This window comes from Phaenicophaeus curvirostris, chromosome 8 (genome assembly GCF_032191515.1).
Source record: "Phaenicophaeus curvirostris isolate KB17595 chromosome 8, BPBGC_Pcur_1.0, whole genome shotgun sequence".
Lineage (NCBI taxonomy): Eukaryota > Metazoa > Chordata > Aves > Cuculiformes > Cuculidae > Phaenicophaeus > Phaenicophaeus curvirostris.
Genome location: NC_091399.1, coordinates 12,058,311 through 12,086,173, shown reverse-complemented (window position 1 = coordinate 12,086,173; position 27,863 = coordinate 12,058,311). Strand labels below are relative to the sequence as shown.

Here is a 27,863-nt window from a genome sequence, read left to right as displayed (position 1 = left end):
CCTGAACTTCAAGTTAAAAAGTTGAATTCACCTCACTTCTGTGCCGAAACAGTCTACTGGTCATGCAGAAAGTTATTTACCCTGTGAAAATAAATACATGAAGGTTTGTGAAGGATGCTTACATGTCCTACAACTACTGCCAGCAGCACCCCAACTTGCAATAATGCCTGGTTCGGTTCTACCATTTCTGTGATAAATCATTGTTTCAGTTTATTAGCAAGTTGCTTATGAAGCCTTTCAGATCCAAGAGTGATGAAAATAAATGTGGGATAATTATATTGGAAGTTGCCTGCCTAAATCATCTTGGCAATTCTGAAAAGACATGACATTTCTATAAAAAGCTTGCTAAAAAAACCCAGGTTTTCACAGAATAATTTTGGTTTCCACATATAAAAATGCACCACATTGGTTTGCAGGAAGGTTTACAGAAACATTAATTTAGGCACAACTAAGAACACTGTGATTATTCTTGAAATGTTTGTGTGTCAACTCAAAAACTGTGGTTGCCTTCATACATGAAGGAAAAAAGCACACCTAATACATGAAGAAAGGCAGTGACCCTTTTTTTTTTTTACAAAAAAAATTTACTATTATGGGCACAGGCTTGTATTTAAAGTACATTACAAAAAGTAATTTTCTCAATCTGTATCTGAAAAAAAATACAAAGCAACTCTTGTGAGTACTTTCTGCTTAAGCAGAGATAGGTGTGCGTTCAGCAATGTTACTAATTGGCAGGGGAAACAATCAGCAAATAAACTTAATTGTTGATATTTATATAGGAAAATCATCCTGCCCATTATTAGACAATTACTCAGAACAACTCTTAAATAACTCCATCTTCTGCTAATTATAAACTAACTGATGACATCGAGGAGATGACAGAAACACTGTAACAGAGGTGAAGGTGAGAACAAACTGCTACCCTTGTGCCTCCCTCTCCCTGGCCAATACGGTGGCAGAAAAAGAATGGGGGACATGGAGTTGTCGGCCTGTCATGGGGACGAGCCGGGCTGGCCTGCAGTTCCTGGGCAGGGCCTGAGGCTGGGAACTCTTGAGGTGCCCAAGGTTCCCAAGGCCCTGCTGTCCCCGTGAGGAACTCGGTCTTGCTTTGGAGCAGTAGGTACTGTTCACTTTCTTTGGAAAACGCCAGTGAAATTGGTCACGTCTAACTGTGTTAGATATTGAACAACACTTTGCTCATCTCTAGCAGGTACGGGAATGACAGAGGCCTTGAAACACCATGAGGTAGGTAAGGAGACAGCTCGGGGGATGCACTGACCCATGGAAAAGTTGGGTTCTTTGGAGATAACCAGGTCCAACACCTTCTTAAGCGCAGGGCCATAGACCAGGCCAATCCAGAGCACAATTAAGCCAAGTCTTGAGTGTTTCTAGTGAGGAAATATGTTTCCACCACCGCATGGACAGCAGATTCCTATGCTAAATTTGTCTAAAAAAATATTTTTTTTCTTTTGTCCTGAAGCAGCTTGTTCCTGTGGTCTCTTTTCCTGTCACCATGCATCCTTCTGAAGGAAGAACTGCTGTTTCCTCTATAGCAACCTGGAAAACAGTAGTTTCCCTGAGCCTTCAAAAAACCCCATCTTCATTTCTCTTCCATTGATGAAATAAACAACATTGAAGTCAGATTAAGAGTCTAGGCAACACAGGAGAAACATACTACATAAAAGGAAACTAAACAAATAACCTCCCCAAAGAAATTGTACCTGCCTTAGAAAAAAAACAATGCTGACAAAAACATATCTGTACCACTGAAAAGTGAATATGAAGTAATCTGTTCACATTGAACCAACTAAATACAACCTGCATTTAAAAAGTGTTCTGTGTAACACAGACTTGCTTAAAAGGCACAGTTAGCAGGGCTTACATGAGCCATAACATGATGCCCACCACAGCAGGATCCCACTCAAGGTGAAGACTACTAGGTGCATACAAGTTTTGGTATAAGACTACCAGCCATTCACTTACTCTGAAGGCTTAGGAGATCCTCCCACAGCAGTGCAAGTTTAACAGATTTTTTTCATTAAACACATGTCAAGTTATTTCTGACCATTTAATGTAGAATTTGAGACTGAACCTCGAAGGGTGGATCTATATTGGTGCTGCAATTTGGATGAGGAACCTATTACCTCACGAAAATGGAATGTTCCCTGCTTAGTTTACTTGCACCCTCAGTTGTTTCAGACAATATACATTTCCCACATCTAATTTAGTTAGATGTTTACTTTAAGACTTGATCTACTATCATTAATTTTCTTTCTTTGTGCCCTTTTGCAAGCATAACAGTTAAAAAGACATCTGTGGAAAATTCTAGGAGCTCTTCACAACAGAAATACTGGTAGATCAGGTTTATCTTTTTGTTGAAAGATGGACATAGTAGTTCAAATAATTGGGGTTAACAGGAAGATAAAAGCTAATAGAATAGAATTTTTGTGAAGTGCACAAGACATGCCATTCAGAAGCATAAGTCAACAGCAATCATTCATACTCTTCAGGAGACAGCAGGCAGAATTTTTGCCTTCCAGGCATATGATACGATGTCTGGATTTGCTGCCTTCACAGGAAGGCCAAGACATCAAACACCAGTGTCATCGGTAAAAGCAACACATTTCCAGACAATTTAAAGAGTCAAAGTAATCCACCTCAATATGAATACTTTATGATATCATCTATATAATATCAATCACGCTATGGCACTGTTGATGCAAAATGACTCTGTCCCAGTGTAATCAGCTGCTTGCTCAGACACAGGTGTGGATTTACAGCTTTTTCCTACCTTTAAAACACTTCATAAGATTTTTTACACTGTGATCAATTTCCAATTGTAGAAAACATGCTGTCTTTAGCAGTTATCAGATACGTACTCAGCTAATGTAAAAGCTACATACATTTACTGCATGACCTAAATCAGGGTTTTGCAGGCTCAGCTAGCTTACCCGAGGAGTAAGATGCAGTAGTGAGCTGAGTCAGATGATGACTTCATTAAGATTGTTTCAGCTGCATATTCTAATCAAGGAAACAGCATGAGAAAAGTTGTATCATTTCTTAGCATGGAAATCTTAACCTTAACGTTCCCATGTAGACTTTTTCTGACATCTCAGATAACAGAGAAACTACATATCACCTCCTCTAGCTAAGATATATCAAGATTGCCTGTTGCCACTGTAGAAATACTGTTCCTTTGACAGTCCTGAACCTCCTCACCTTAACATCATTTTGTGGCACAGCAAAACCCCCGTTTCACTGTCTCACTGCTAAAAGCTTCAAGGTTATTGCTAGGTGTCAAAGAGTCTGTTAGTCTGCAGACAATGCCATACACTGCACTGCAAGTGTAGCATGGGACATCAAGAACTGCATTAAAGAAACACAGACATTTATTTCTGTATTTCAGATATAAACTTTACCTAATGTTTTACCACCATAAAAAACCCGAAACTGATGTGGATATGATATGGTCAATGACTGCTTAAAATGCTAGCAATATAGGACTGGTTAGTTGAATGATCTTTACAAAAACAAGAAGTACTACAATATGGTAGAAAGACTGGTGGGAGTGAGAAAATAGAGATAAATGCTGTGAAAGAATCAATGGACTGTAGGTAAGAAAACTTTGCTACATATTGAGATGGCGTGGGAATGACAACCTATTATGCATTTGTATTATTTTGTCCCCAAAATAAAATTAGTAGGCATTGACCTCAATCCACCCATTTTTGCCATTTTTCTACTGTGTTTCACTTCCCAGACAGACTACCACCAGCAATGAACATTGTTTCCTGTGGCAAGAGATACTGTATACTTAAAAGGATAAAAATTAGAAAATATTTACACTCGTCCCCTCTCCTGATGTGACTGGTAACACATCTGAAGGCATTAATACCAGAAATAAGAGTATAAATCAGGATTCCAGAATATAAGAAAAGAAACACATTAAAAATACATTGCACTATATGATGCACAAAGAATTATTGGACTAGTGATTGCAAATTTATTAACATTTTGACTTTTATTTTACACTGTGTGAAAGGTAAGAATGTTCTGAAGATACTTGTGCGACATTTCAGGATCCCTATTAAATGGAAATCCACATTCAATCCATATAGCAGATTTTAGGTAGATTTTACTCCACTTAAGTTCTCGAAGTCCATTTCTTAATTATGGGAATGGCTAGAAAACAGAGCTGCATTCAGCCTGCATCAGCATAAAAATAAGCCCCAGGAGAAGTGACTAGATGCAGGGTTCTCTTTAATCATAATTTTTTATGTAGCTCTGTTACCATACTGGTTACTGACCCCTATTGTATGTCCAAATGTCAGATTTGTTCTGAAAGTAATTTCAATGTATCAATAGCACTGCACTTCAATTTTCATACAATGAAAAGTAAATGATGTAAAAATTACAGTGTGAATCATGAGGGATGCATTTCTTCTCAGCAGAATAATAATGTGAAAGTAAATATACACATATAATCACAAAATTAACTCTAAAGTTGTACTTATTTCTGTACTTAAAAAATGATCCAGTTGTCATGATAACTAGGGCAAAGAAAAGGGTAGATAAACAGAAAATGTACTGTCCAAAGCCAGAAAAATCAAGATTAAAATGAACATTAATCAAATTTAAGAGAGATTTTAAATCAAGTGAGATAACTGATCATTTATTTTGATAAAGCTAAAACAAAATTACTAGTAAGGTAATTTAGGGCATCAATTCACTGAACTCAAATATGACTGCACAATGAATTGTTGCAGATGTATTTCAGTTTAGTAATCTCACTTTGGGATGCTTTTCTGTTTGGGAGTTTTTTTGTTTTTTATGTTTGTTGTTGAGGTTTTCTTTATTTCACCTTTAATCCAATTATTCCCTTTTCAGAAAATTTTCAGGAATCAGACTAACTGCATAAAAAAAGGCTCTTTCATAGTTTTATTGCAAAATAAAAAGAGCTCCTCCCTCCAGTGGAACCTGCAACTGAAGTCTCACACAAGATGCAACAAGTGAAACTAAACAGTTAGGTCAATAAATGGCTGAAAATGCCTAACATACAAAGTGGCTACACATGACATGCTGAAGTAATTTAATTAATCTTCCACTCTAATGCCCATGTTATTCACAGGATCTGCAGCAGCAATATTTGTCATAAGAGCAAGTGAAACACTGCTAAACAACATTATTACCTTCATTTGGGTTGTTTCTTTTTAAAACCCAAAGGCAAAGTTTCAGTAGCATGTTAGCATCAAAAAAATCACGACAGCCATTCTCAACAATACGATGAACATTTGGTAGACAAGCAAAACAAGCTCCACAAAAGTGGATTTGAATATGCAAAAGACCATCTCCTTCCTCACTGCAGTGATTGTGAGCAGGAGTGTTTGAACTGAGAAAGGGCTCAACCGAGATGTCTCACTACTTAGAAACAGACAGTTGGTACGGCGCTGTGCAGTTAGACTTCTGTGACCACGTGAACTTTTAAGGGCAGACTGCAACATTTATTGGTAACTCACAGCCCTAGAAAACAATCAAATCAACACTTTTTGCTCTTGGGATTAGTATTAGTTACAGTGGTCACCTCGCAATTCTTACAAAATTGAAAATAGCTCTATTAGAAGTGTCGAATATCACCTGAAAAGCAAATATCAATTCTTTATTTTCTTCACTGCTTAAAATTTCGTTACATTACATCTGTGTCCCTCAAAATTCATAACAAAGAAAACTAGCGTAGTGATGCATAACATAAAGATACAGGTATATTTAGCTCTAATATTCAGGCACAGAATTAACGCTCAAGCGAGGTCATGTAGCACCGTTTATTTGGTGCTACATTTGAGGCATGCATCAACAGAAAAGGAGAGGGAGAGAGAGGCGGGGGGGAGAGAGAGAGAGAAAGAAAGAAAGAGGAGAGGGGAAAAGAGAGAGAGAGCTACACCCACGGTGCTGTCGTGCCTCATCAGCGCTAACTCCACCTGGAGGCCAGTTACAAGTGGTGTCCCCAGGGCTCAGTGCTGGGTCCAGCCCTGTTCAATGTCTTTATCAATGATCTGGATGAAGGCATTGAGTGCACCCTTAGCAAGTTTGCAAATGACACTAAGCTGGGTAGCAGCGTGGATCTGCTGGAGGGTCAGGAGGCTCCAAAGGACAGGCTGGACCGCTGGGCTGAGACCAGTGGCATGAGGTTTAACAAGGCCAAATGCCGCGTCCTGCACTTGGGGCACAACAACCCTGTGCAGTGCTACAAACTAGGAGAAGTCTGGCTGGAAAGCTGCCTGGAGGAGAAAGACCTGCGGGTGTTGGTTGACAGCGACTGACCATGAGCCAGCAGTGGCCCAGGTGGCCAAGAAGGCCAATGGCATCTTGGCTTGTATCAGAAACGGCGTGACCAGCAGGTCCAGGGAGGTTATTCTGCCCCTGTACTCAGCACTGGTGAGACCGCACCTCGAATACTGTGTTCAGTGGGTCCCTTCCAACCTAGTGATTCTATGATTCTGTCCCTTTATAGGCTCGGGGTCATGCCTTGCTAACAGGCTCATTTCACTAATTCTGCCCCTTATTTTCTCACCAAAAAAGTGCAACTATTCAGGCACCATCAGCTCCTGGCAGTCATTTTGTCTGGTAGTTGTATCCATTATCAGGGTGGATCCTGCAGACTCATCCTGTTCAGTGCTGCTGTCCACAAGGAGTTGTCTGGGCAATGAGATCTTCAGGACAGGTGCGATGTTGAGACAGACCAGTTCTTTCTGTGGTATACTACATGTGGTGATCCCCAAACAATCAAAGGCTGTCAGGTAATTTAAGTGTTTGCGTTCAGTCTTGGGTTAAGACTGACTCAGTTTGGTGGAGCTCAGCATTCTGCTCCTAATACTCAGCTGTAGTAACAGGGGGAAATCTACAATTTAAGATCCTTGGAAAACACCTAGAGACATAATAACAACTAAGGAAAGAATAACTAGCATTCTCTCAAGATTTTTATGTTCAAAACCTCAGAGCTTCATTTACTACAGGTTAAAAATAACTAAAAGAGAAGCATGATGAAGTATTCAGGAGGTCATACTTGCATGACGTTTTTTTTCTCTCCCCCAAGTTTCTGACCAAGTCTTTGATATGTAACAGGGTGCAGCTTGTGCTTCTGCTGCCCTGTGGTGCTTTGATGAAGATGGGGAAGAGGAATAATACATGGATGTGCACTGAGCTGAGGTCCTCAATGCTTGCAGGTTTGGGAACAGTCCCAGTTTGGGAGACACAAATAGAAAGAACAAGTAAGGAAACATGATGAGGGGCTGGATGGGATATCAAGAGGACAGGAACAAGTGAAAAATTAGAAGCAGTTTATTTAAAATACTTCTAACATCCTATTTCACCAATAAAAATCCATTATTATGGAACTATATGGTCGGTCTTGATTAACAGGAACAAGAGAAATACACTTTATTTTGTTCCTTCTTTCATAGCTAAGCTGATTATTGCATTTAGAAAGACATCTCACCTTTAGAAGTCCTCAAGATATTTTTCTAAGAATTTTCAGAAGTTGGACTTGAGCTGATAATCAACTATTAATCCTGTAAAATATCAATAATATAGTCCAAATCTTAAACAACAGGTCAAGCGGCAAGACATCTAAAAATTCAAGATTTATCAAAACAGTCATTAAGCACAGGATTGAGAGTTACATAAGAGCTTAAAGGCTTAACCTCATGAAAAGTTTGTCTTGTTTCATTCAACGATGGCTGTTTCCTCCCTTGGATTCTTGGAAAATTTAATTTTAACATGAACCTTTAGAATCATTGTTGAAGCTTGGGCCCACTGACACTGTTAGGCCAGAATTTATAATGTACAAACTCATTTAAATAAACTTTCAAGCAACTGCAATAACTATTTACTTCTGACAGTTTCCAGTGATACATGCAGGAACCTTGTGAAGCAAGTAATCAGTTTTTCCGAATCTGAAATAAAACAAACTAGAGGAAAAGAATATACAGATGAGAATAAAAACCATAAACCAAGATAATTTTCTTACAGATTTTATGTAGCACCTCAGTTTCTTTCAGTTTTACATGTGAACTAGTCTTCAATAAAGTTTCAAACATTTGAGGTTGTTCTTTGTTTGCATTCTTATTAAATAATAAAAGTATAAAATTTTTGTTTGAAGAAAAATAAACACAGTAAATCAGTCTAGATACATGGCCTGTCACCATGGACTACCTACCAATGAATTTTGTTTGATTAAATCTCATTCTTCTCAAACTTGCCCTCTATGACAGCATCTTCACTGAGAAGAATAATCTACAGAAAAGTCAATGACAGCTGAACAACAGACTCCGTATTACCCACTGGATCGCAGTTACATTAAGAAACTATCTTTATCTTTGTCAAATGCACGGGTTCCACTTAAACAACTTCATAGACTGATCTATTTTCAATCACTGCCTCAGAACTGTCGTATCATGTTAACAATCTTTTGCTATTGAAGTATGTAACTCTTCAGAAAAATGAAAGCAAAACTGCCACATTCCTTCGAAAACATCAGTTAAGGAACAAATGAGCAACTTGGAACATGATATTCAGAGATTCCACTTTGTGGTACATTTTTCCACAGATGAGGGAACTGTAACCTACTTGGCCAACAGTTACTTCAGGCAGGGATTTTAATTTTTCATGAACACATTGCTCTAATAAAGTACTTGGCATTAGTTATGGCTTTTGAATTAAAATACATTAATGATATTAAATTTTAAAATCGCAAAGCCATTAATTTTGACTAGCTATTTTTCTTTTTCATACAGTGTTTGCAAGAATTAGCCACTAAAAGCATATTTCAGCACCAAAAGAATGAAAGCCATACTAACAAAACTGACTTGCAGATTCCTGCAGAGAATGGTGATATTTTATACACTGAATTTATATCAAATGAAAGCCAAAACCAAAACTGTTGTTCTGATAAAGGTTTATCTGTCAAATATCATATAATAGTTCAACTTACGATCAAGGGCAACTTAAGACACAATCTGCTGTTTACATTTTATTCTGTATTCAGAAATTGAAAGGTTTACAGCATTGCAGAACAGTTCTATGAATTGTCTTGCTCAAGCACTGGTTTTAGTACCTATTTATGAAACTATCTTACTGAAAAAAGTTCCAGGTAATAACTAAATAGCAAAGCCTACTCAATTGAGGATGCTGATCAGGTATGCAAGTCCCTGCAATTGCCCTACTTTACCTTACAAAAAAATCCCCACTGGTCTTTGTTCAGGATAGCATTCGGAAAGCTCAAATAGCATAAATCATAGATATTATAGTTTAAATACAAAATCATTACTTCAGATACATCTAGTGGTGCCTATAGCCTTGCTAGTAAAAGAAATAATCACCTGCTGACAGCATGGGAGCCCGACAGCAGAATTCAAACCAGTTTTCATCTTGTTTCATCTCATTCATCTTGTACTTATGAAGCAGTGTAGAGTCAGGACACTTAAGATGTTTAATAGAAACAGCCAATTTGATATCCAATTCCTAGGCTAGTATCATTCTACTGTTCAATATACCACAGTCAGTGAAGTAGCTCACTTCTAGTAATACATTTTGAGTACAGTTTACACACTTCACACACCTCCAAGTAGTGCATCAAATTTGTTCAACAATTTAGTGAGAATGCATCTCACTAAAACAGATGTCTGATGCTCGAGCTCCTCTGGTTCTTAGTATCAGTTTTCTTTATTACTCTACATCAATTTGTAGATAAATTAAGCATAACATAGGCATCTTAAATTCCAGCTGTGTTGCAAAATGCTGCTGTAAGGCTAAATTTTTAAGTCTAAGTAGTTTCATAATCTATGTGCAGTTATTTATGAAGGCAACAGGAATGCTATTCTGACAACTTAAACTTCCAATAATGTCAGCAGGCATCTGATTGGAAAATTGCTTATTTTATAAACATCACTACTTTTATGACTGACAAAAATATGCACCATCAGGTGCCAACTCATTCACAACTATGTATTTTACAATTTGTGTCATAAATCGCTTGCAAGTACAAAATTCTAAGATGTTAGAGGTCTATGCTCAATCCATAAAGAATGGCACAGTCCATATAAAGACTTCATGGATCTTGCTCTTCTGCTAGTTTCACATCCACGTAACTTGACTGGTTTCAGAGGAGTTACTCCCAATATATACATAAATTTACATCTAAATCAAACCATCTCCCATATACAATATTGGAACTGGGATTTCACATGTGTTTAAAACAAAAGTGTAATACAGGACAGAGAAAAGATCATCAGACCTTCCATATTTTAAGATCTATATATAGTTTGTATACCACAGTGTACATTAAGCACAGGTTTCTTCAAATTTGCTTTTTTAGTTTGCTGCCCACTGTATAAGTCCCTCAGACTGCATGGGCCATGAAGTACTGATTAAGTCTGAAAAAAAATTACATTTCTAATTGCAAACATTTGAGAGTGAAAAAACTCAGACATGATATCCCATTACTTAAAGTAGTAATGAACCCCAAATTGAATCACTTGATGACGGCAATGATTGTTGTGTTGATAGCTGTTACAGATTTTCCAATTATAGTACAGGTTAAAACTAAGCACTGAATGCTTTAACTCACTCATGTATGACATGGATACATTTATAATAAGCTTAAGTACTGGGGAAGAATAAAATAATAAATCCAGTCATTTGGTATCATCAATTGCCTACACAAATAGGATAACTTCTACTGATTCTGTATTGCCTGCTCTTCTCAATCGCTTAGCAAAATTTATTCAAAAATCCAGTCTCAACTTCTTGGAGTCACTGGGTTTTTCTGTTTGGTTGTTTGGTTTTTGAGGTTTTTTGTTTGGGTGGTTTGGTTTTTTTCATGTTTTCATTAAGACCACTTGGAAATAGAAGTCTTGATCTATCAGGATGGAAACATATAATGAAAATTCAGACCTCACTGTATTCAAACCTCTTAAGGAGATATGCCTTCTGGTTTTATTAAAAATGATGGTGACATCAAATAAAAAAAACCTAAAGAGGAACAGGTAGAACATTTTACTTTCATCAAACCTTAGATGTAAAGTATATTAAAACCCCCATTGTTTAGAATCTCAAGAACAGGAATACAAACGTGTATTTTCTATCCCAGAAAACAATTCATGTGGGTGTTAAGACTATTTGATCATTCTCCTACATCCACTGGTAGGCAACACCAGTTTAATATTATTAAATAGATACAGAGACACCAATAATTCACACAAATACCAATGTCTTCTGGCCTCAGTTATATTGTAGATCAAGCAAATCTGTTCTTTGGTAACCGGAGCAGGCTTGTTTTCCATAGCAATGCAGGACTGTTAAGAGGCCATATTAGACAGTCATCTCAGAAACGTACAACTCCCGTAGACACAGTCTGGGCTATTTGTCACAGAAAATATTAGAGGTGGTATTAGAGGTATTAACACAAAGAAGTTAAAATTACTCAGTCCTTTGGGTGGCTGTTTGAGGAAAAAAAACAATCCAAACTCATTTCTTCTCTATTCACTGTTTAATCTAGGTAACATTTAGACTCATATGTAAAGGTATTTTGATAGATGGGAATGTAGACATGCACATTTTCAGTTTAAATAAAGAGACCTGTGTGGAGAATGGCAATTTAAAGTTAACATGACTTGAAGGTATTCCTATAATAAAGTTTAAAGATTTAGTAAAGTGGGACATTACAAATCCAAAAAAGTGTTTATAGATTTTTCATCTTCCCTTTTTCAACAAAGACTGACAGGATATACATATACAGGTTGACATTTTGATTTATCCAAAACAATTTTCACATTGCTCAGCTTACAAGTCTATTGACTAAAATGTAATATCATTCACAACAAAATATTTTCAGTAAGTGAAACAATAAGCAAAGAAAACCAAAACTAAGCTCAGAAGCTAAGTGGTTTAGAAAGCCCGGTAACATCTATGTGTGCATAAGTGTGTCCATAAATTTTTTTTTTTATACATTATATATATAGACACACACACACATATATATACACATACACACGTGCGCACATGCGCACACAGATTTGTAACCTGCAGTGAAGATGGATCTATTTTCTAATAATGAACAAAACACATTATTTAAAAGTGTGGCTAATTTAACAAAACAGAGAAGAAACTGCTGCTATCAAAATATACAATTTGGATTGCAGACTAGAAGGCTAACAACATTAAAAAAATAGTTTTAAGCAAAACCCCTTTGCTTCTAAATAACAACAGGTATCAACCTGCCATAGCAAGAAGCATTCAAACAAGATTTTATAAAAAGTTTAAACTGCGATTCTTCTTCATTTGTAAAGTTCTTGACTTATCATATAGTTTGAGCTCTGGTCTCCAAACCAGAGCCCCCTTTCATCTTTCTCAATCCATACTTCAGGAAATGAATGGCAGCTGAAGAATTCAGAATCTCAAGTGAGATTTGTGCTTTACCATATACCTAAAAAAAAAAAAACCAAAACAAAACAACGAAGAAAATAACTTTACTATTTTCAGGACAAAATATGCACAGACTTTGTCAAACCAAAATCCTTAAGAGAATTAGCAATTTGCCAAAAAGATGCAATGTCTTATATGCCATATTGCTCTGTATTATGTACAATACTTGTCCCACTAAAAGACAATCAGCTAAAACCTTTGCTTTAATGAAAATTCACCTTTTCCAAGGCATCACACATCTTCCAAAACACAAAGATTTGTTAAAGATAACTCAAATTTGTTCTGGGAATTCAGATATGTAGTTTAACTGAGACTTTTAAATAAGCCATAGAAAGTTTGATGGTTGGAATTATTCTGACAATTCCCAAAGGATTTTTCTTTTGAAGTTCACTCAATCATTCTAGCAGTTTGCTGTGCAAACGACATGAAAAGGTTAGACATTCATGAAATGCATGGGCTTTTTCTTTCCCTCAATATTTCTGCAACTGCTTCACAATAAGAAAGTTTCTTCAAAATAAGGCATTGCAATGAGCTTCCCATTCAGAGAAGGTTCTGAACTACAAAGAAGCAGAGTCAGAAGCACGCAGCTGCTGGTGCTCCTTCATCCCTCAGTTCTCACACAAAGCAGAGTTAAGTACTCAGAATGCCTTAAGATACAGAAGAATCACTAGTCCAAAACTTATTATGTGCCATGTCTTTTATTTATTTATTTTTTTACTTCCTTTTCTACCCAGTCTTGTGGACACAAGGGCATCAGGATAACACAATGCTCTGTGGCTCTATCTTAAGACAGTTTCTCACCTTTTCTAGACTGTCATCTAGTGAAATGGAGAGAAAAAAGAACTGCAATCCAGGGGGAGGCTTGGGGGAAAAAGAGAAAACCCTATACAGCCTAGCTTGATTTTTATTCCTTTCATTCTGCCTAGAGGCTGAGAATCATGGTACTATGTGATGATTAACGGTAACTACCCATTCCTTAAACCCACGCATATTACACTTCAGAGATTACTATTTACAGTTTATCATAGAATATACTGGTATTTCTTTAACTGTATCATCAGGGAAACAAACTATTTTCAAGCTCAAAAGTCTAAGTCATATATAATTTCCTTGTTACCATAACTTCTCATTCCCACCAAACACCATAAAAACATGAGCATAAAGAACTTTCAAAAGGAAACACACCTGTCCAAAGTTTCCCAGAAGCGTAGAAATACTGGCCTGTCCAAGTGTCTTTTGTGGTAGCTTAGTTCTAACACTGTTACATCCCATTTCTGTACATTTGGATCCAGACGTACTTCATCATATTTGAGATGAAAAGCTTTAACTACAGGAAAGAAGGAAACATTTAGTATACAAACATGACAACATGTCAGTGTTCAATTTAAAAATTCCCATTCTACTCCCTCTTCTACCAAATGGAGACAGAGAACAAAATTAATAAGACCTTCCCTCAAGAAAATAGTTAATACAGGTTACTGAGTTAAAGGCAGTGGCAGGCTCTCACGCTACTACAGGTTTAAGCGAAAGGGCAGTCCCCATTTTTAGATTCCAGAACAGCAGAAGCTTATTGCTAATTCAAACGCTGCTTCTTTGGGTGAAAAAAAAGATGAACTTTCTGAAGATCTTTAAACTGCGCAAGAATTAAAAACAAAAGCATTTCTGAGACCATTGAGAAGACCCATTTGCTGCAAGTCTGCATAGAAGACTGATAGCAGAATGCCAATGTAACCCCCAAACACTGTATGATACGTTCTGAGAAATTTAGTAACTGCCAGTTTCCCATATACAGTATTCAGGTAAAAATGGTAAAATATTACTTCGCTATTGGGATGTATTGTCAAATGAATTATGTAAAGCCTAATCATTAACACAGCAAGTATTAAAATCTTCCTGCAATTCTTCTTGATTTCCTTTTGACATAATCCAGTGGAAAGTATTTAAGTCTTGCTAAATTCTTATCTGGTAACTGATCTGATGCATTTTCTACATTGGATATTACTAGAGAAGTAAAGCAGAGCATTTTATCAGGCTTGTGGAAGCTAGTTTAATGCCATGGTCCTATCTTTTCTAGTACCACACTCTTCATTTTTAATTCCACAAAATCCATCTACAATTTTCCAATACAAATTTCATTGAGGAATTCTTTATGGTAACGTACCTGCTTGTTTTCCAAAATGACAGTAATAAGCTTTGAATATTTGTTCAACACTTTGGACTCGGTAACTTAAATGAATAAAGAGAAACTGCAGAACTACTGCACATCTCACAAACCACATTTACAAAAACTACTAAGGACTATAAATATGGGCAAAGCAATAGCTTCAGGAAAAGGAAAACACATAAAACCAACTGACATTGCCTGCTCTCTTCATTTACACTGTTTTTATTTTGAGGAGTGAGTGAAGTCATTAGGAAAAGTCTTAGAGATACTTTCATCAGGAAAATACTTTAAAATTGCATTTCGTTTTTTCAAAGCGAGGTATTTCTAAAATTAAAAAGGTCCATTTCAACATATCTTTGAGTCAAGTACAAACAGATATCCTTTCACTTGAAAAATGTAAAAATTTGTACACCTTCAGAATGAACTATGGAGGTTATGATTTCGATCTTTTGGCATAGCAAGGACTTCAAAAACGTCAAAGCATGTCGTTAACAATTCCTGTGGTCCTCTATCCATTTATATATACACAATGTTAAAATTAATGGGAATGAGCATGCAACTAACCAGCTAGACCTTTAATAGTTAACAGCATTTTTCTTGGTTTTGCTTATCACAATTTCTGTTTTCTATAATTTTCTATTTTCTCTATATGCTTCATTTTGAAATGTTATTTTCTTCTTTCATTAGTCTCTTTTGTTAACCTCTCTCCTGTGGTGTATTTTTTCTTTCACATTCACTTTCAGGCTCTTTCGATCTCTCCTTGTTCATTCTCAATCCCCCAGAAGCAACTAATTCTATTTTTGCCTTGTTTGCAGATACATCCTTAGCCTTCCACCCAACTCTTGTCGTTTTCTTCACTTCCTACCAAACTAGCATTCTCTTTCCACATATCAAATATGTGCACTCATAAAACCTGATCCAACCTGAACACGCTGACTGGAAGATGACAGACTGAACCAAAGTAGGTTTTGGTTTAGTGGGGTTTATTTTTGTTTGGTTTATGGAGTTCCTGCTTGTTTTGCTTTTGTATGTATGCATTAGTTTGGGTTTCTTTAAAATCTGTAGCTCAAAACTACTGGACACTACAAAAAGGTCTATTTTCTAAAGCATTTTCAACACTGAAGTGACAGAGAACAGAATCTGACAGTTTCTTTAGATATTATCACACACTTCATTGTCAGAAAAGTGAACTGTGTGAGAATTACAGTGTTTCTCAAAGCATACTGGTCATAATTGTAATAACTCAAAAAATCTGTTGACCTATACAGTGGTAACACCTAGCTCATAACTTAAAAATATTTGTATACTACAAATCAAAGTTTTTGCAAGACACCAGATCATAAAGATTTCTTAGTGAAACAGCAGGTGATTACTAGGTGATTCAGAGAGTACTGCTCAACAGCTCAATGTCCAGATGGAGATAAATGACAAGTAGGGTACCTCAGGGGTCTGTACTGGGAACAGCGCTGTTTAATATCTTCATTGATGATATAGACAGGGAGATCGAGTGCACCCTCAGCATGTTTACACAAGATACCAAGCTGTCTGATGCAGTTGTCTCACCAGAAGGACAGGCTGTAATCCAGAGAGACCTGGATAAGCTAGAGAAGCCAGCCCATGTGAATCTCAGGAGGCCAAGTGCAAGGTCCTACAACTGGGTCAGGGCAATCTGTGGTTTCAATACAGGATGGGGGATGATGGGATTGAGACCAGCCCTGCAGAGAAGGACTTGCAGGTGCTGACTGATGAGAAACTCGACATGAGCAGGCAATGTGAGCTCACCACCCAGAAGGCTAACTGTATCCTGGGCTACATCAAAAAGAAACGTGGCCAGCAGGTCGAGAAAGGTGATTCTCCCTCTTTGCTCCACTCTTGTGAGACCCCATCTGGAATATTGTGCCCAGTTCTGGAATTCCCAACATAAGAAGGATATGGGCAGGTCCAGAGGAGGGCCACAAAGATGATCAGAGGGCTGGAGCACACCTCTGCTATGAGCACAGGCTGACAGATTTGGGGTTGTTTAGCCTGCAGAAGAGAAGGCTCCAGGCAGACCTTATAGCAGTCTTCCGATACCTCGAGGAGGCCTACAAGAAAGCTAGGGAGGGACTTTTTACAAGGGAATATAGAGATAGGATGAGGTGGAATGGCTCTAAATTGGAGGGGGGAAGTTTTAGATTAGACATTAGAAACAAATTCTTTACAATGAGGTTGGTGAGGCACTGGAACAGGTTGCCCAGGGAAGTTGTGGATGTCCCCCTCCCTTGAAGTGTTCAAGGCCAGGTTGGATGGAACCTTGAGCAGCCTCATCTAGTGGGAGGTGTTCTTGCCCATGGCAGGGGGGTTGGAACTAGATGATCTTCAAGGTCCCTTGCATCCCAAACCACTCCATGGCACGTCAATACTTGCCATCTTTGCAAAGACCTAAGCCCCTATCATCTTAACCACCTGAGTCCAACAGCACTTTGGCAGTGCTTTGCCATAAGCAGATCCCTCCCACCCCCACCATCTTCCCCGAACAGAATAGCAAACCCTCTAACACTTAAAAACAAAACAGCCACATCCCCCCTTACTTTTTGCAAAGATATCAACAGGTGATCCGTCAGGCAAGAGCCAAGGCCAGCCTTTGAACTGCCATGCAGGGCCCTGTACAAACACTGCCACCACACGATCCCTATGGACACAGAAAGATGGACACGTTGATGATTTTGAACATTTAAATTACACGTGTTCTTAAGCAGGCAATATACCTTAGTACAGTTTCTTATTTGAGTATCAGCAGTATAGCACATTTAACAATCATACCTCCAGCGTAACTGCTTTTTCTCTCTTGAGCAAAAACATTTCATGTGATTTTTCTGGACTTTTAGCTCTGTTCCTTTGCAGAATGCAGCTCAATTTCTCATATTACATTTATAGGAAGTCAAACAGTGTTTAATTCTGCTCATTACTACTTTGCTTTTAAAAAGTGCCCCAACATTTTACAGATAATCTTCTATGAATAACACCATAAACTGAAAGGTATCATTTTAAAAGCCTTTATTCTGAATCCTATTAACATCTCATAAATTTTTAGAATAGAAGAGACAGCTGCTGAATTTCTGCATCCAGTTGCAAAGCGCATCATTTAATATAATGGTATGTCTGGCAGTCCTAAGAAAATAAATCTGTGATTAAGTTGAAGTGTTTAGATTAATAAAATTTTGAAAAAATCTTGGAGAACAAATGTTCTCACCATATGGTCTATACTTTTTCTTAATTATTTACATCGTCCAAATATAGTTCCTACCTACCCCAACCAAAAATCACCTCCCCAGTCTAATCCCCAATTTAAAATCATCACGAAGTCTACCAAATCCCAAATGGAAAAGAATAATCGAGGTGGAGTTTAGCTGTACAATTTAAACTGATATTGCAGATTTTATAATTGTTAGCAGAAAAAAAAAGTAGCAACATGTTAATTTCTAGATATGATATCTAATTCTCCCTTGGATAAAAACAGCATAAAAGCCCACACCATTTAATCTCTTTGGTCAGAAGCACTTTAAGAGCCATTTCAGATGGTTCTTAAAGGTTTAATTATTAAACATTTTAAGTACTATTTGATATTTAGAATTTTAAACCCACAGATTTCAGATTAGTTCAAGTTCTCAATACAGAGAACAATTAATTTAGGATCAAAACCTTTTCATAGTATTCCTCTCCATTAAAATCTGCTTAGAAAGTTACAAGACCACCAAAAACGTAGCCTAAAATATTCACACTTCTGAGGAAGAGGTAAAAATGTTGCCTATTACATTAAATAACAAAAAGCTGTTTGTCCAGAATTTTCCTTCTCAAAGAGAAATAACTTTTCATAGCTTTGAAGCACAGACTACAAAATAATCTGTTTCTAGATTTTTATTAGAAGTAAAAGCTATCAATGATTCGCTTTCGCCAACTGGGGCTCTCCCTTCAGAAGCAGGCTGCTATTATCAAATCATATTCAACAAATCTGATCCACTGCTGAAACCAAAGTACAGTCTTCACTGTCTGATGTGTTACCTTTCTTTCTTAAACTATTATAAAAAGTCAGAATGTCAGATGCTGAAGGCCTGCATATGTATCCTTCTAACAGATCTCATTCAGGAAGCAGATGAGAAAGAAGGATTTTTCTCTCAGATTATGTTTCAGGGACTTGCATACCACAGTATCAAGAACTGCAAAGCTGATGTGAATATTCCTATCCAAATTCCTGGAACATTTCAGGTACACATAAAAATAGTTGTGCTGCTATTGAGTGTTGCATTCCTTAACAAACATTTAAAAGAAGTTCAGTGCCATATTATTTTCACCTGAAGAACAGACTCCTATACAGTTAACATTAAAATCCATTCTTTCACCCATATATTGTTTTACGCATTTTAGTAGAATTTTATTGGTCCTCTCCAAATTCTGCATTCTCCTAATTAAGAAATTTTGTAAAGGGTATATCTACTTTACCAATCTTGTGGCATAAGCTTCAACGGCTGGTCTACTACTCGATAAGGTACAGTAACGCTGACAGTAGTTCCCCCAGGCTGCATCTGGTCTTTCCGCCTCTGTATTAGCGTTTCATTTTCTCGTTGACAGCCTTGCTTCTTCTTTTCATCTGATGGTACAAACCTTGGGGAACAAAGAAACATTCAGTAGACAAAAGCAATTTGTTTGACGTTTTCAGCAGGAAAAGTAGCAACTTTATCAGAACTTTGCATTATTTGCAACAGACACTAAAGCAACCTCATTTTCACTATATTAAATCCCATCGCTACTCATTCAGAACTGCAAAACCCATAAGTATAACATTTCATAAGCCCTTATGATAAAAAGAATGATACTAGAAGTTCCTCCGCCCCTCAAAACAAGACCCAGACCTGTTCCTATACATTTGTGGCATTCCTTGTTGACATTACTCAATACATTTCCAGATGAGAAGCCAGATCACACCATGCTGACTGGCTACAACTCATTCTTTCTAGTTATCAGGCATAACATGGGGAAACTTGGGCACTAAGAAATAACTGCTTCTTGAGGCAAGTTTTAGAGCTCTCGTGCCTGGAGCCATCAGAATTATGTTTTCTCAAGAAAACTAGGATTTTTAGTCAAATAGATTTCTGAGTGAGGTTTTATCTTTATGGATGATGGTGATTTTAAATTATTAATGATTCATCGTTACTATGACGTATAAGGCTCCAATTTAGGATTTTTTTTTATTTCCTGCATACCTTCTATAACAGATTAAGTGCTCGGAAAACAAGGATACTGTGGTCCTCATGCTGTATGTAATGTCTGTATGACAAAAGTAAGATGTGACATCAAGATGTGACATCCCAAATAAACTAGAGAAATTTTATTTTTCAGCCCCCTCCCACCTTAAGAAAAAATGCAATTCCACTTCAAGTGTCTCTTCTTTATAGTGAAAAATTACTCAGAACAGTTATTTAAACTGACATCAGAAATGTGACAGTGTAAGGCTTTTTACTGATTAAACTCAGTGGATTTTGTCAAAAGGAAAGGTAACAAAATCGTGCATTTTATAGAACTAAAACTATGACACAGAAAGGTAAGCTGATGTAACCAGGACACCCTACAGGGCTAGCAAAAGAGCAGAGCTCAGACCCATGTTCTCCTGATATTCAATTCAGAACCACCCAGCTGCACTAATAGCCCTGTTTGCCACTGACATTTCATTTCCAAAAATTCTCGTAAAAAGAAACAGTATTGCATTGAAGTGCAGAAGTTACCAGGAGTATTGATGCTAGGCTTTAGAAACACAGCACTCTACCTAATTGGTAAGATTTCTCTTTATAATAGTACAGACAGTGCTTTTTAAAAAATTACTACGTTTTTCAGGTAAGTTGTTTGCACCATTTCTATTTATTCTCTTCAACCTATTTCTACTTGAATACTAAAAACTAATTTGAATGTGCTTAACCAGGCTAATTGCACTGGCTGGAAAAATAGAAAAAAAGGAATGAAAAATTAAACATGAGGAAAAGTTCATTCTTCAGTCAACCTGAAAATACTAGTTTTTGCTGACATCTTATACCCACTGAGAAAGTTGCATTTTTGGAGGGGGGGGTGGTGCGGAAGCCCAAATACACACATCTTAAGGCAGGACCTGGAAATTGTCAACAAATCTACAAGCAAAACTATTTTACTTTCAGAAGGTAAATAAACAGATGAAGCCCCCTTATACTCTTCATGATTTAACAGTGTTCCAAAAAAAGAAAGTCACAATCAATTTCTGAAGCACAGATAAAAATCCATACAGCTGCACTGGAAAAAAGCTACAAATTATTATGAATTAAAGTTGACTAGTATTGGAAATACAGAAAATGCATTGCAGATGCTTAATGACATGCTATATATTAAAAAAGACTTATCTACCTAGTACACACAAAACAACACCATTCTACAGAAAATACAGACAAAAAGAGCTATACGGGATAGACTAGGTGGGAAGTACATTTTGACCAGCTACAATATTATTAAAAGAAAAAACATTAATGTAGTCATTTCACTAATAATTGAAGTAAAGAGAAATCAGTTAATATTTTCATTTATTTTATCTACTACAATCAACACATACAATTGTGTGCTACATATGGGTGTAAAAAACTGGTTGGATGGCTGGGCCCAGAGAGTGGTGAGGGGTGAACTTATTGCCCTCTACAACTACTTGAAAGGAAGTAGTAGAGAAGTGTGTGCTGGCCTCTTCTCCCAAGTGACAGGTAATAGGACAAGAGGGAATGGCTTCAAGCTGCACCTGTGGAGGTTCAGACCAGACATCGGAAAAAATTTTTCACAGAAAGGGTCATCAGGCACTGGAACAGGCTGCCCAAGGAGGTGGTTGAGTCAACATCCCTGGAGATATTTATAAGATGGGTGGATGAGGTGCTCAGGGACATGGTTTAGTGGTTGATAGGATGGTTAGACTCAATGACCCTATGTGTCTTCTCCAATCTGGTGATTCTATGCAGTGTTCAAAACAGGTCTACTTTGGGAAAAGCAACCAAATGTAACATCAGGATTAAGTATTTCCAGTCAGGTTGGTAATTTAAAAACTCAAAAGTGAGGTCAACTTGGTGAGGGGGCTGGAGAACAAGTCTTAGGAGGAGCAGCTGAGAGGTTGTTTAGCCTGGAGAAGAGGAGCCTGAGGGGAGACCTCATTGCTCTCTATAACTAACTGAAAAGAGGTTGTAGAGAGGAGGGTGCTGGGAGGTCTTCTCCCAAGTGACAGGGGACAGGACAAGAGGAAATGGCCTCAAGCTCCGCCAGGGGAGATTTAGGCTGGACATTAGGAAAAAATTCTTCACAGAAAGGGTCATTGGGCACTGGAACAGGCTGCCCAGGGAGGTGGTTGAGTCACCTGCCCTGGAGGTGTTTAAGGCAGGTGGACGAGGTGCTAAGGGGCATGGTTTAGTGTTTGATAGGAATGGTTGGACTCGATGATCCGGTGGGTCTCTTCCAGCCTGGTTATTCTATGACTCTATGATTCTATGATTGAATCATGAGCATATCTAACTGGCTGTTCTGCATGTGGAAGGCTTTGCTTTGCCAATACTAACTGATAGGAAACTATTTTATAATTTAAAACGAAGACTTGTTTTATGGCCTTGAGCTTTTAAGGGAGCCATTCATGAGTCCCTCCTCATCCATCTAATCTAAGCAATCTGGACTGATTATATTTTAAATAATTTTTAAGATTACACCACCACCCCTACCCCCAAACACCTTTTACCCAAGTGACAAGGTCCATATGAAATGTCAGGATCACCTAAAATGGTGGAAAGCTTGCGAAGAATTTTGCTCTTTATTACATGTCCCATGCACTGAATGAGAACAAGCTCTTACAGAATATGTAAGTTAAAAATAAACAGCCACATGTACATTACAGTGATAATCAAATATTCACACAAACAGCAATCTGAAAGGTCATTGGTTTAATTCAATTTGTAAATGTATGGAAGTGAACACATTTTAAACAGAAAGAGGGAACCCTTGCCAAATGACACAAACACGGACACTAAGAAGCAATACTGCAATTCTACAGAGTCTGAATTTCACCACTATGTCTGAGACCCCTCCAATTTGGCTGATACAGAAATTCTCAATTCTACTTCTAGCTTGAAACATTTGTGTTTTGAAGAATTAGTTTATTGACTGTTTCTCTCCATTTCAGAATCAGCTAGAAATCATGTCACAGCCATTATGGCAACATTTGGTTGTTACACAATGGTTTGGGTTGGAAAGGATCTTTAATATATATAGTTCCAAACCCATTGCCATGGGCAGGGATACCTTCCACTACCACAGGTTGCTCAAAGCCCCATCCAACCTGGCTTTGAACACCTCCAAGGGATGGGGCATCCATAACTTCACTACACATCTCGTTCCAGTGTTTCACCACCCACACAGTAAAAAATGTCTTCCTAATATCTAATCTAAATCTACCCTCTTTTGCTAAAAAACACTACCCTTCTTCCTATCACTGCACTCACTGAAGTTTCAGTTTTATTTACTATAAAAATCTGAATGATGTTGAACACCTTTCTCCAGTACAGAACATCCAAGCATCTTATTAAGAACTTCCTGAAGGAAAAAACCACCAGTGAGCAAGAAACAATAAAGAAGATGACTGCCATAAAGAAAGCACTGAAGGAAAAGCTTACATACACATACACACAGAGTACAGGAACACAAGACAGCTTACAGAAAGTTTATGTAGTATATGCTTGCATTTCTGGGAACCATTGATTCAGTAAGTATAATAAAAGCCATGTGCTCAAGATTGAGAATCAATAGAAATGACTGTTTGATTGCAAATACAATCATGGCTTACTCCATCACTACCTGGGCACGATAAACAACCTTAAGAAATCAGAGCGTTCAAGAAAACTGCAAAAACCCCCATCTTCTTTGAGTAACTGTTTGCCACAATACTACAGGTGCTGGCTTAACTACATAGTTGTGCTCAACACCTTTTTAATCATCCAAAACACTAGAAATGTCTTCTGAAACCTGACTGCATAGGAGGTTTCAAATTTTTGTTGCTTCTCCAGATTACTATTGCCCAGTGAAAAAAATAAAAAAATCATCCCATATCTACACAGAATCCATTTTTATATCTCTACTAGGAAAGTAATAGTATCCATTCTCTTGCTGTTAATTGCCAAAATCATTATTCACAGAAGAGCTGGTGCACACTCTCACTTTACAAGACAGCAGGTCCCTTTCCTAAGGTAACAAGTAAGCCATTGAATGAGATCAAATTAAGGGAGGTAAATGGTAAGACAGTATCCACTGCACGGCCAAAGCTGCTCATGCCTAGGCTCTAAACTCATATCAACTGCTAGCATTAACTTGGAAACACTTCCACTGAGACTAGGTCAACACTTACTGGCCCCCAACAAAGGCATGAAAAATGCATGAACAGAAAGTAAGGCAACTCCAGTGCTGGACAGGAACAGAGTTCATCGTAATACACAATTGATAGTGTTTTGTACTGGAGACTTATTTTTACAACCCTGTCAATATTTTCATTGTACTAAGGTATATCAAAAGCTTCATAGACTTATTTTTGTGAGAGAATGAAGCTTTTTTAGTCATATATCATTCCTGAATCTTTCAGAGAGTTTGCTCCATATCAAAGCTGGATGAATCTCAGTGAGTTATCTGGCCACATACGGTGAATCATATCATCAGTAAACCCATTATCATAATAAAAATACATAATCGTCATCCAATCATTTACATCTGCTTGATGCAACTTCTGCCTCAATTTCAATCTCACATTTGATTTCTCCTAAAGCAGAAGCATTGCCTCTGAAAAGCCTAACTTCAGATATTCTCAAATACTTACTATGGAAAGCAAGATTTTACACATTAATTGTAACATCCAGTGATGTAGTCACACAATGAAAAGAAAAAAAATTATTATATGAAATATTTTTTATGAAGCTTCACAATACACCATAAATTATTGCCGTTCTGATTTTAAATGAAATCATACCCTTTTAATATTTCAGAAACTCTGCATTTTTATCTTGTATGTGTCTCCTCAGAAAAATAACCTTTCAAAATTAGGTTGTCAAGAACATTTACATATTATAAAGCATATGAATTGTATATATTGCAGTTACATACAAAATTTAAGTTGCAACAAACACATCCAACAGATAAATCGGGTATCTCGTAAAAAAAAAAAAATCAATCTTAAACCAGAAACATGCTTCCAGTTTATCATTAAAAATGTTTCATTAAACTCATGACAGCTTTCCTACTTTCCATATTTTCTGTCTCAAAACAGAGCATAACATTAGTGATGAATTAAAGATGCTAAAATCATACAGGTGTCAGCCAAATTTGGCTATAAAAAACCCCAACAACATACTACAGAGCTATAAAAAGGCTAACTAAAAATGCTGGTATAATTAATAAATTCCTTTCAGTCCTTGACAATTGAATATAATGACTATGACAGCCGCGGATGAAGACCATCCCATTTTTAACAACAAACAACCTAAAATATCTGCCAAAGATACCACAATTACTTTTGCTCATATCCACAGTGACAAGAATTTGTGGTCCAGTTACTTTAAAAAATCTCACATCCTAGACCAAAATTATCCTAAAAGACAAGGATTCCCAGCTATGACTAAAGCTGAAGGCACTGGAGTACAAGCCTTATGAGAGGCAGCTGAGGGAAAAAGGGCTGTTTAGCCTGGTAGAAAAGGAGGCTGAGGGGAGATCTTATCACTGTCTACAACTACCTGAAAGGAGATTGTAGTGGGATGGGTGTTGGTCTCTTCTCATAAGTGAGAGGCAATAGGATGAGAGGAAATGGCTTCACACTGCACCAGGGGAGGTTCAGATTAGACATTAGGAAAAATTTATTTAACAAAAGGGTTACCAAACACTGGAAGAGGCTGCCCAGGAAGGTGGTTGAGACATCGTCCCTGGATGTATTTAAAAAATGTGCAGATTAAGTGCTCAGGGATATTGTTTAGTAGTGGATAGGTACAGCTGGGCTTGATGATCTCAATGGTCATTTCCAACCAAACAATTCTATGACTAAGTGATTTGACCTCTAATTATAATTTCAGCAAACACTCTTCCTTATTTTAAGAAACATTTAAATGGAGAGGATCACAGAGGTTGGTTTTATTTATGAAATCCAAATATTTGTTATCACATGCTTCACAGAACTGTGCTGCCTCAGGTATCATGCATGGGAGAAAAAGGTGCCCTGTGAACAACCTGTGTCACAGGTGTACCACAGATTCCACACCCTAACAACTGGAGGTGGTGTCTCTTTCTATATTTCTCAGCTTTCTCCCCTGCAATGGCTCTTACTCTTCCAGCTTCAAAAATACCTTCTCCTTGCGCTCTATCATTGACCAACTCTCATGGTTAATAAAAATAGGCTAATTACCTCCGGAAATACAAGAAATGCAAATCCACCTGTATCTTCCTCAGCAGGGGTAAGGGAGGGAGTATTAATTTGAGTGTGTCTTTTCTATCTGCACAAAATTTTGTTATTCCAAAACTTGAGGTAATGACATCTGTCTTCCAAATCTCTACTCTTCTGTCAAATCCAGCTGAAAGTGGGTAATGAGTTAAAGAAGGAAGTGACTTAAGAGGCAGAAATTAGGTAAGTCGTCTTTCCTTAGAAAACTGGCACACTCTACATCAAGGCTAGTTCTACACGCTGCATACCTCAACAGTAAAAACAAACCCTGCAGCCATCCCTAAAGAAACTACTTAAATAAATTTCAATGCAAAAAGAAAAAAATACAGGCCAGGTGGCATATTTTCTATAGGAGTGCTGGAAATGTCATGGCTAAATTAATATTTTGCTATTCTGAATTCTGAGATTGCGCTTGTTTGTTAACATACCTTGCTTCCTTGCTTTGTCTTTCATACTTGTTAACTACATCAGTGTCCTCCTTTGAACTCAAACTTCAATCCATCTTTTTTCTGGATCATGTTCTCTGCACTCTAACAATCAACCTCCTCTTGGGGCAGGCCTTGAGAAGTTACTCGTACCCCAGCGGAGCTGAAAACAGTGCAAGCTACCTATCACAGATCTACTCAGACGTGACACGTGGGTGCTTTATTCCGCCACAGGTATTCCTGTACCAGAAGGTCACAAGTTACATAGATGTAAAATCCAGGGTTTGTAGTTGCAAATTTTTTCCTTAAAAACTCCTACATAAACAAGGAACATCTTCTGTCAACACAATTGTGTCGGTGCAGTAACTCCTTGTACATTAAAATGATGTTAAAATCCAGCCTTCTCTTCGACTAAAGATTTCAGAAGAGGCACCAAGAGTCCAGTACAGTTGCTGGATTTTGATGATATGTGGCAGTAATCTAGGAACTAGAAAACACTGGAGATGAGAAAGCACCTGGTATCTCACAGCATAAGTTTAAAAAACACTTCTGCAAGGCAACTCCAGTGACAGGTGCAGCACCACAATAAGGAGAGCCTGTATTTGAAGAACAGCAGTATATAGTCTCATAAAGGACAAAGTGCTGAAGGGCAAAGAAAGAATTCCTCTCCATTTTTTGCACATACCATTGCATACAATCTATAATAGAAATTTCTCTGTGAAAGCGACTGCCTGATTTCGAAAAATTAACTGGTATTAACAACAGGCAACTCTAAATACCATTATCTGTTGGACAAGCAGAAAAATGTTTCTGATTAGGTTTGGGGTTTTTTTTACCTAACAGTTAATTTTACCTTACCACGAAGAGATTAATCTGTAGTGTTGATTGCATTCAGACAAAATTAATTAAATCTAAGAATCACATGTCTGACAATAAATAATTTTTAGCAACTCATTAGTATTTCCCTGAATGAACTTGGATCAATACTTAATGACCATGCTTTATTCTTATTTTTGTTATATGCATGTGTGGCTTTGTTATTGTTCTTTTTTAAAAACACATAGCGAGCTGGTCTGCTCAGCTGATAAAGGTATTTATCTACAACAGAGGCCACATTCCAGTCCCCTTCTCCTTTATTATAACTATGGCTATTTCCCAACTTTTTTCCTGAGCTCCATAAGCATGTTTTCATTGCTCATCTTCCCTAAGCCTTCTTTCACTGTAAGGGTTTGTTGATTGGCTGTACATGTGGAAATACGTTACATAATAGAAAACCACTACAGACATTAGAAATAGCATTGTAAGACTT

General features: G+C 37.4%; 1 protein-coding gene across 1 annotated transcript in view; it reads right to left on the bottom strand.

The window, feature by feature from the left end:
* Positions 1 to 9,187: 9,187 nt before the first annotated feature.
* CDC73 (cell division cycle 73) overlaps positions 9,188 to 27,863 on the bottom strand; it is a 113,668-nt gene continuing 94,992 nt past the window's right edge. Inside the window, exons 14-17 of the mRNA XM_069862542.1 lie at positions 19,121 to 19,282; positions 17,212 to 17,312; positions 13,663 to 13,804; positions 9,188 to 12,478 (exon numbers count right to left, since the gene is read on the bottom strand). Coding sequence (XP_069718643.1) covers positions 12,442 to 12,478; positions 13,663 to 13,804; positions 17,212 to 17,312; positions 19,121 to 19,282 — 442 coding nt within the window. The 3' untranslated portion in view covers positions 9,188 to 12,441. The remainder of the gene's footprint in view (positions 12,479 to 13,662; positions 13,805 to 17,211; positions 17,313 to 19,120; positions 19,283 to 27,863) is intronic.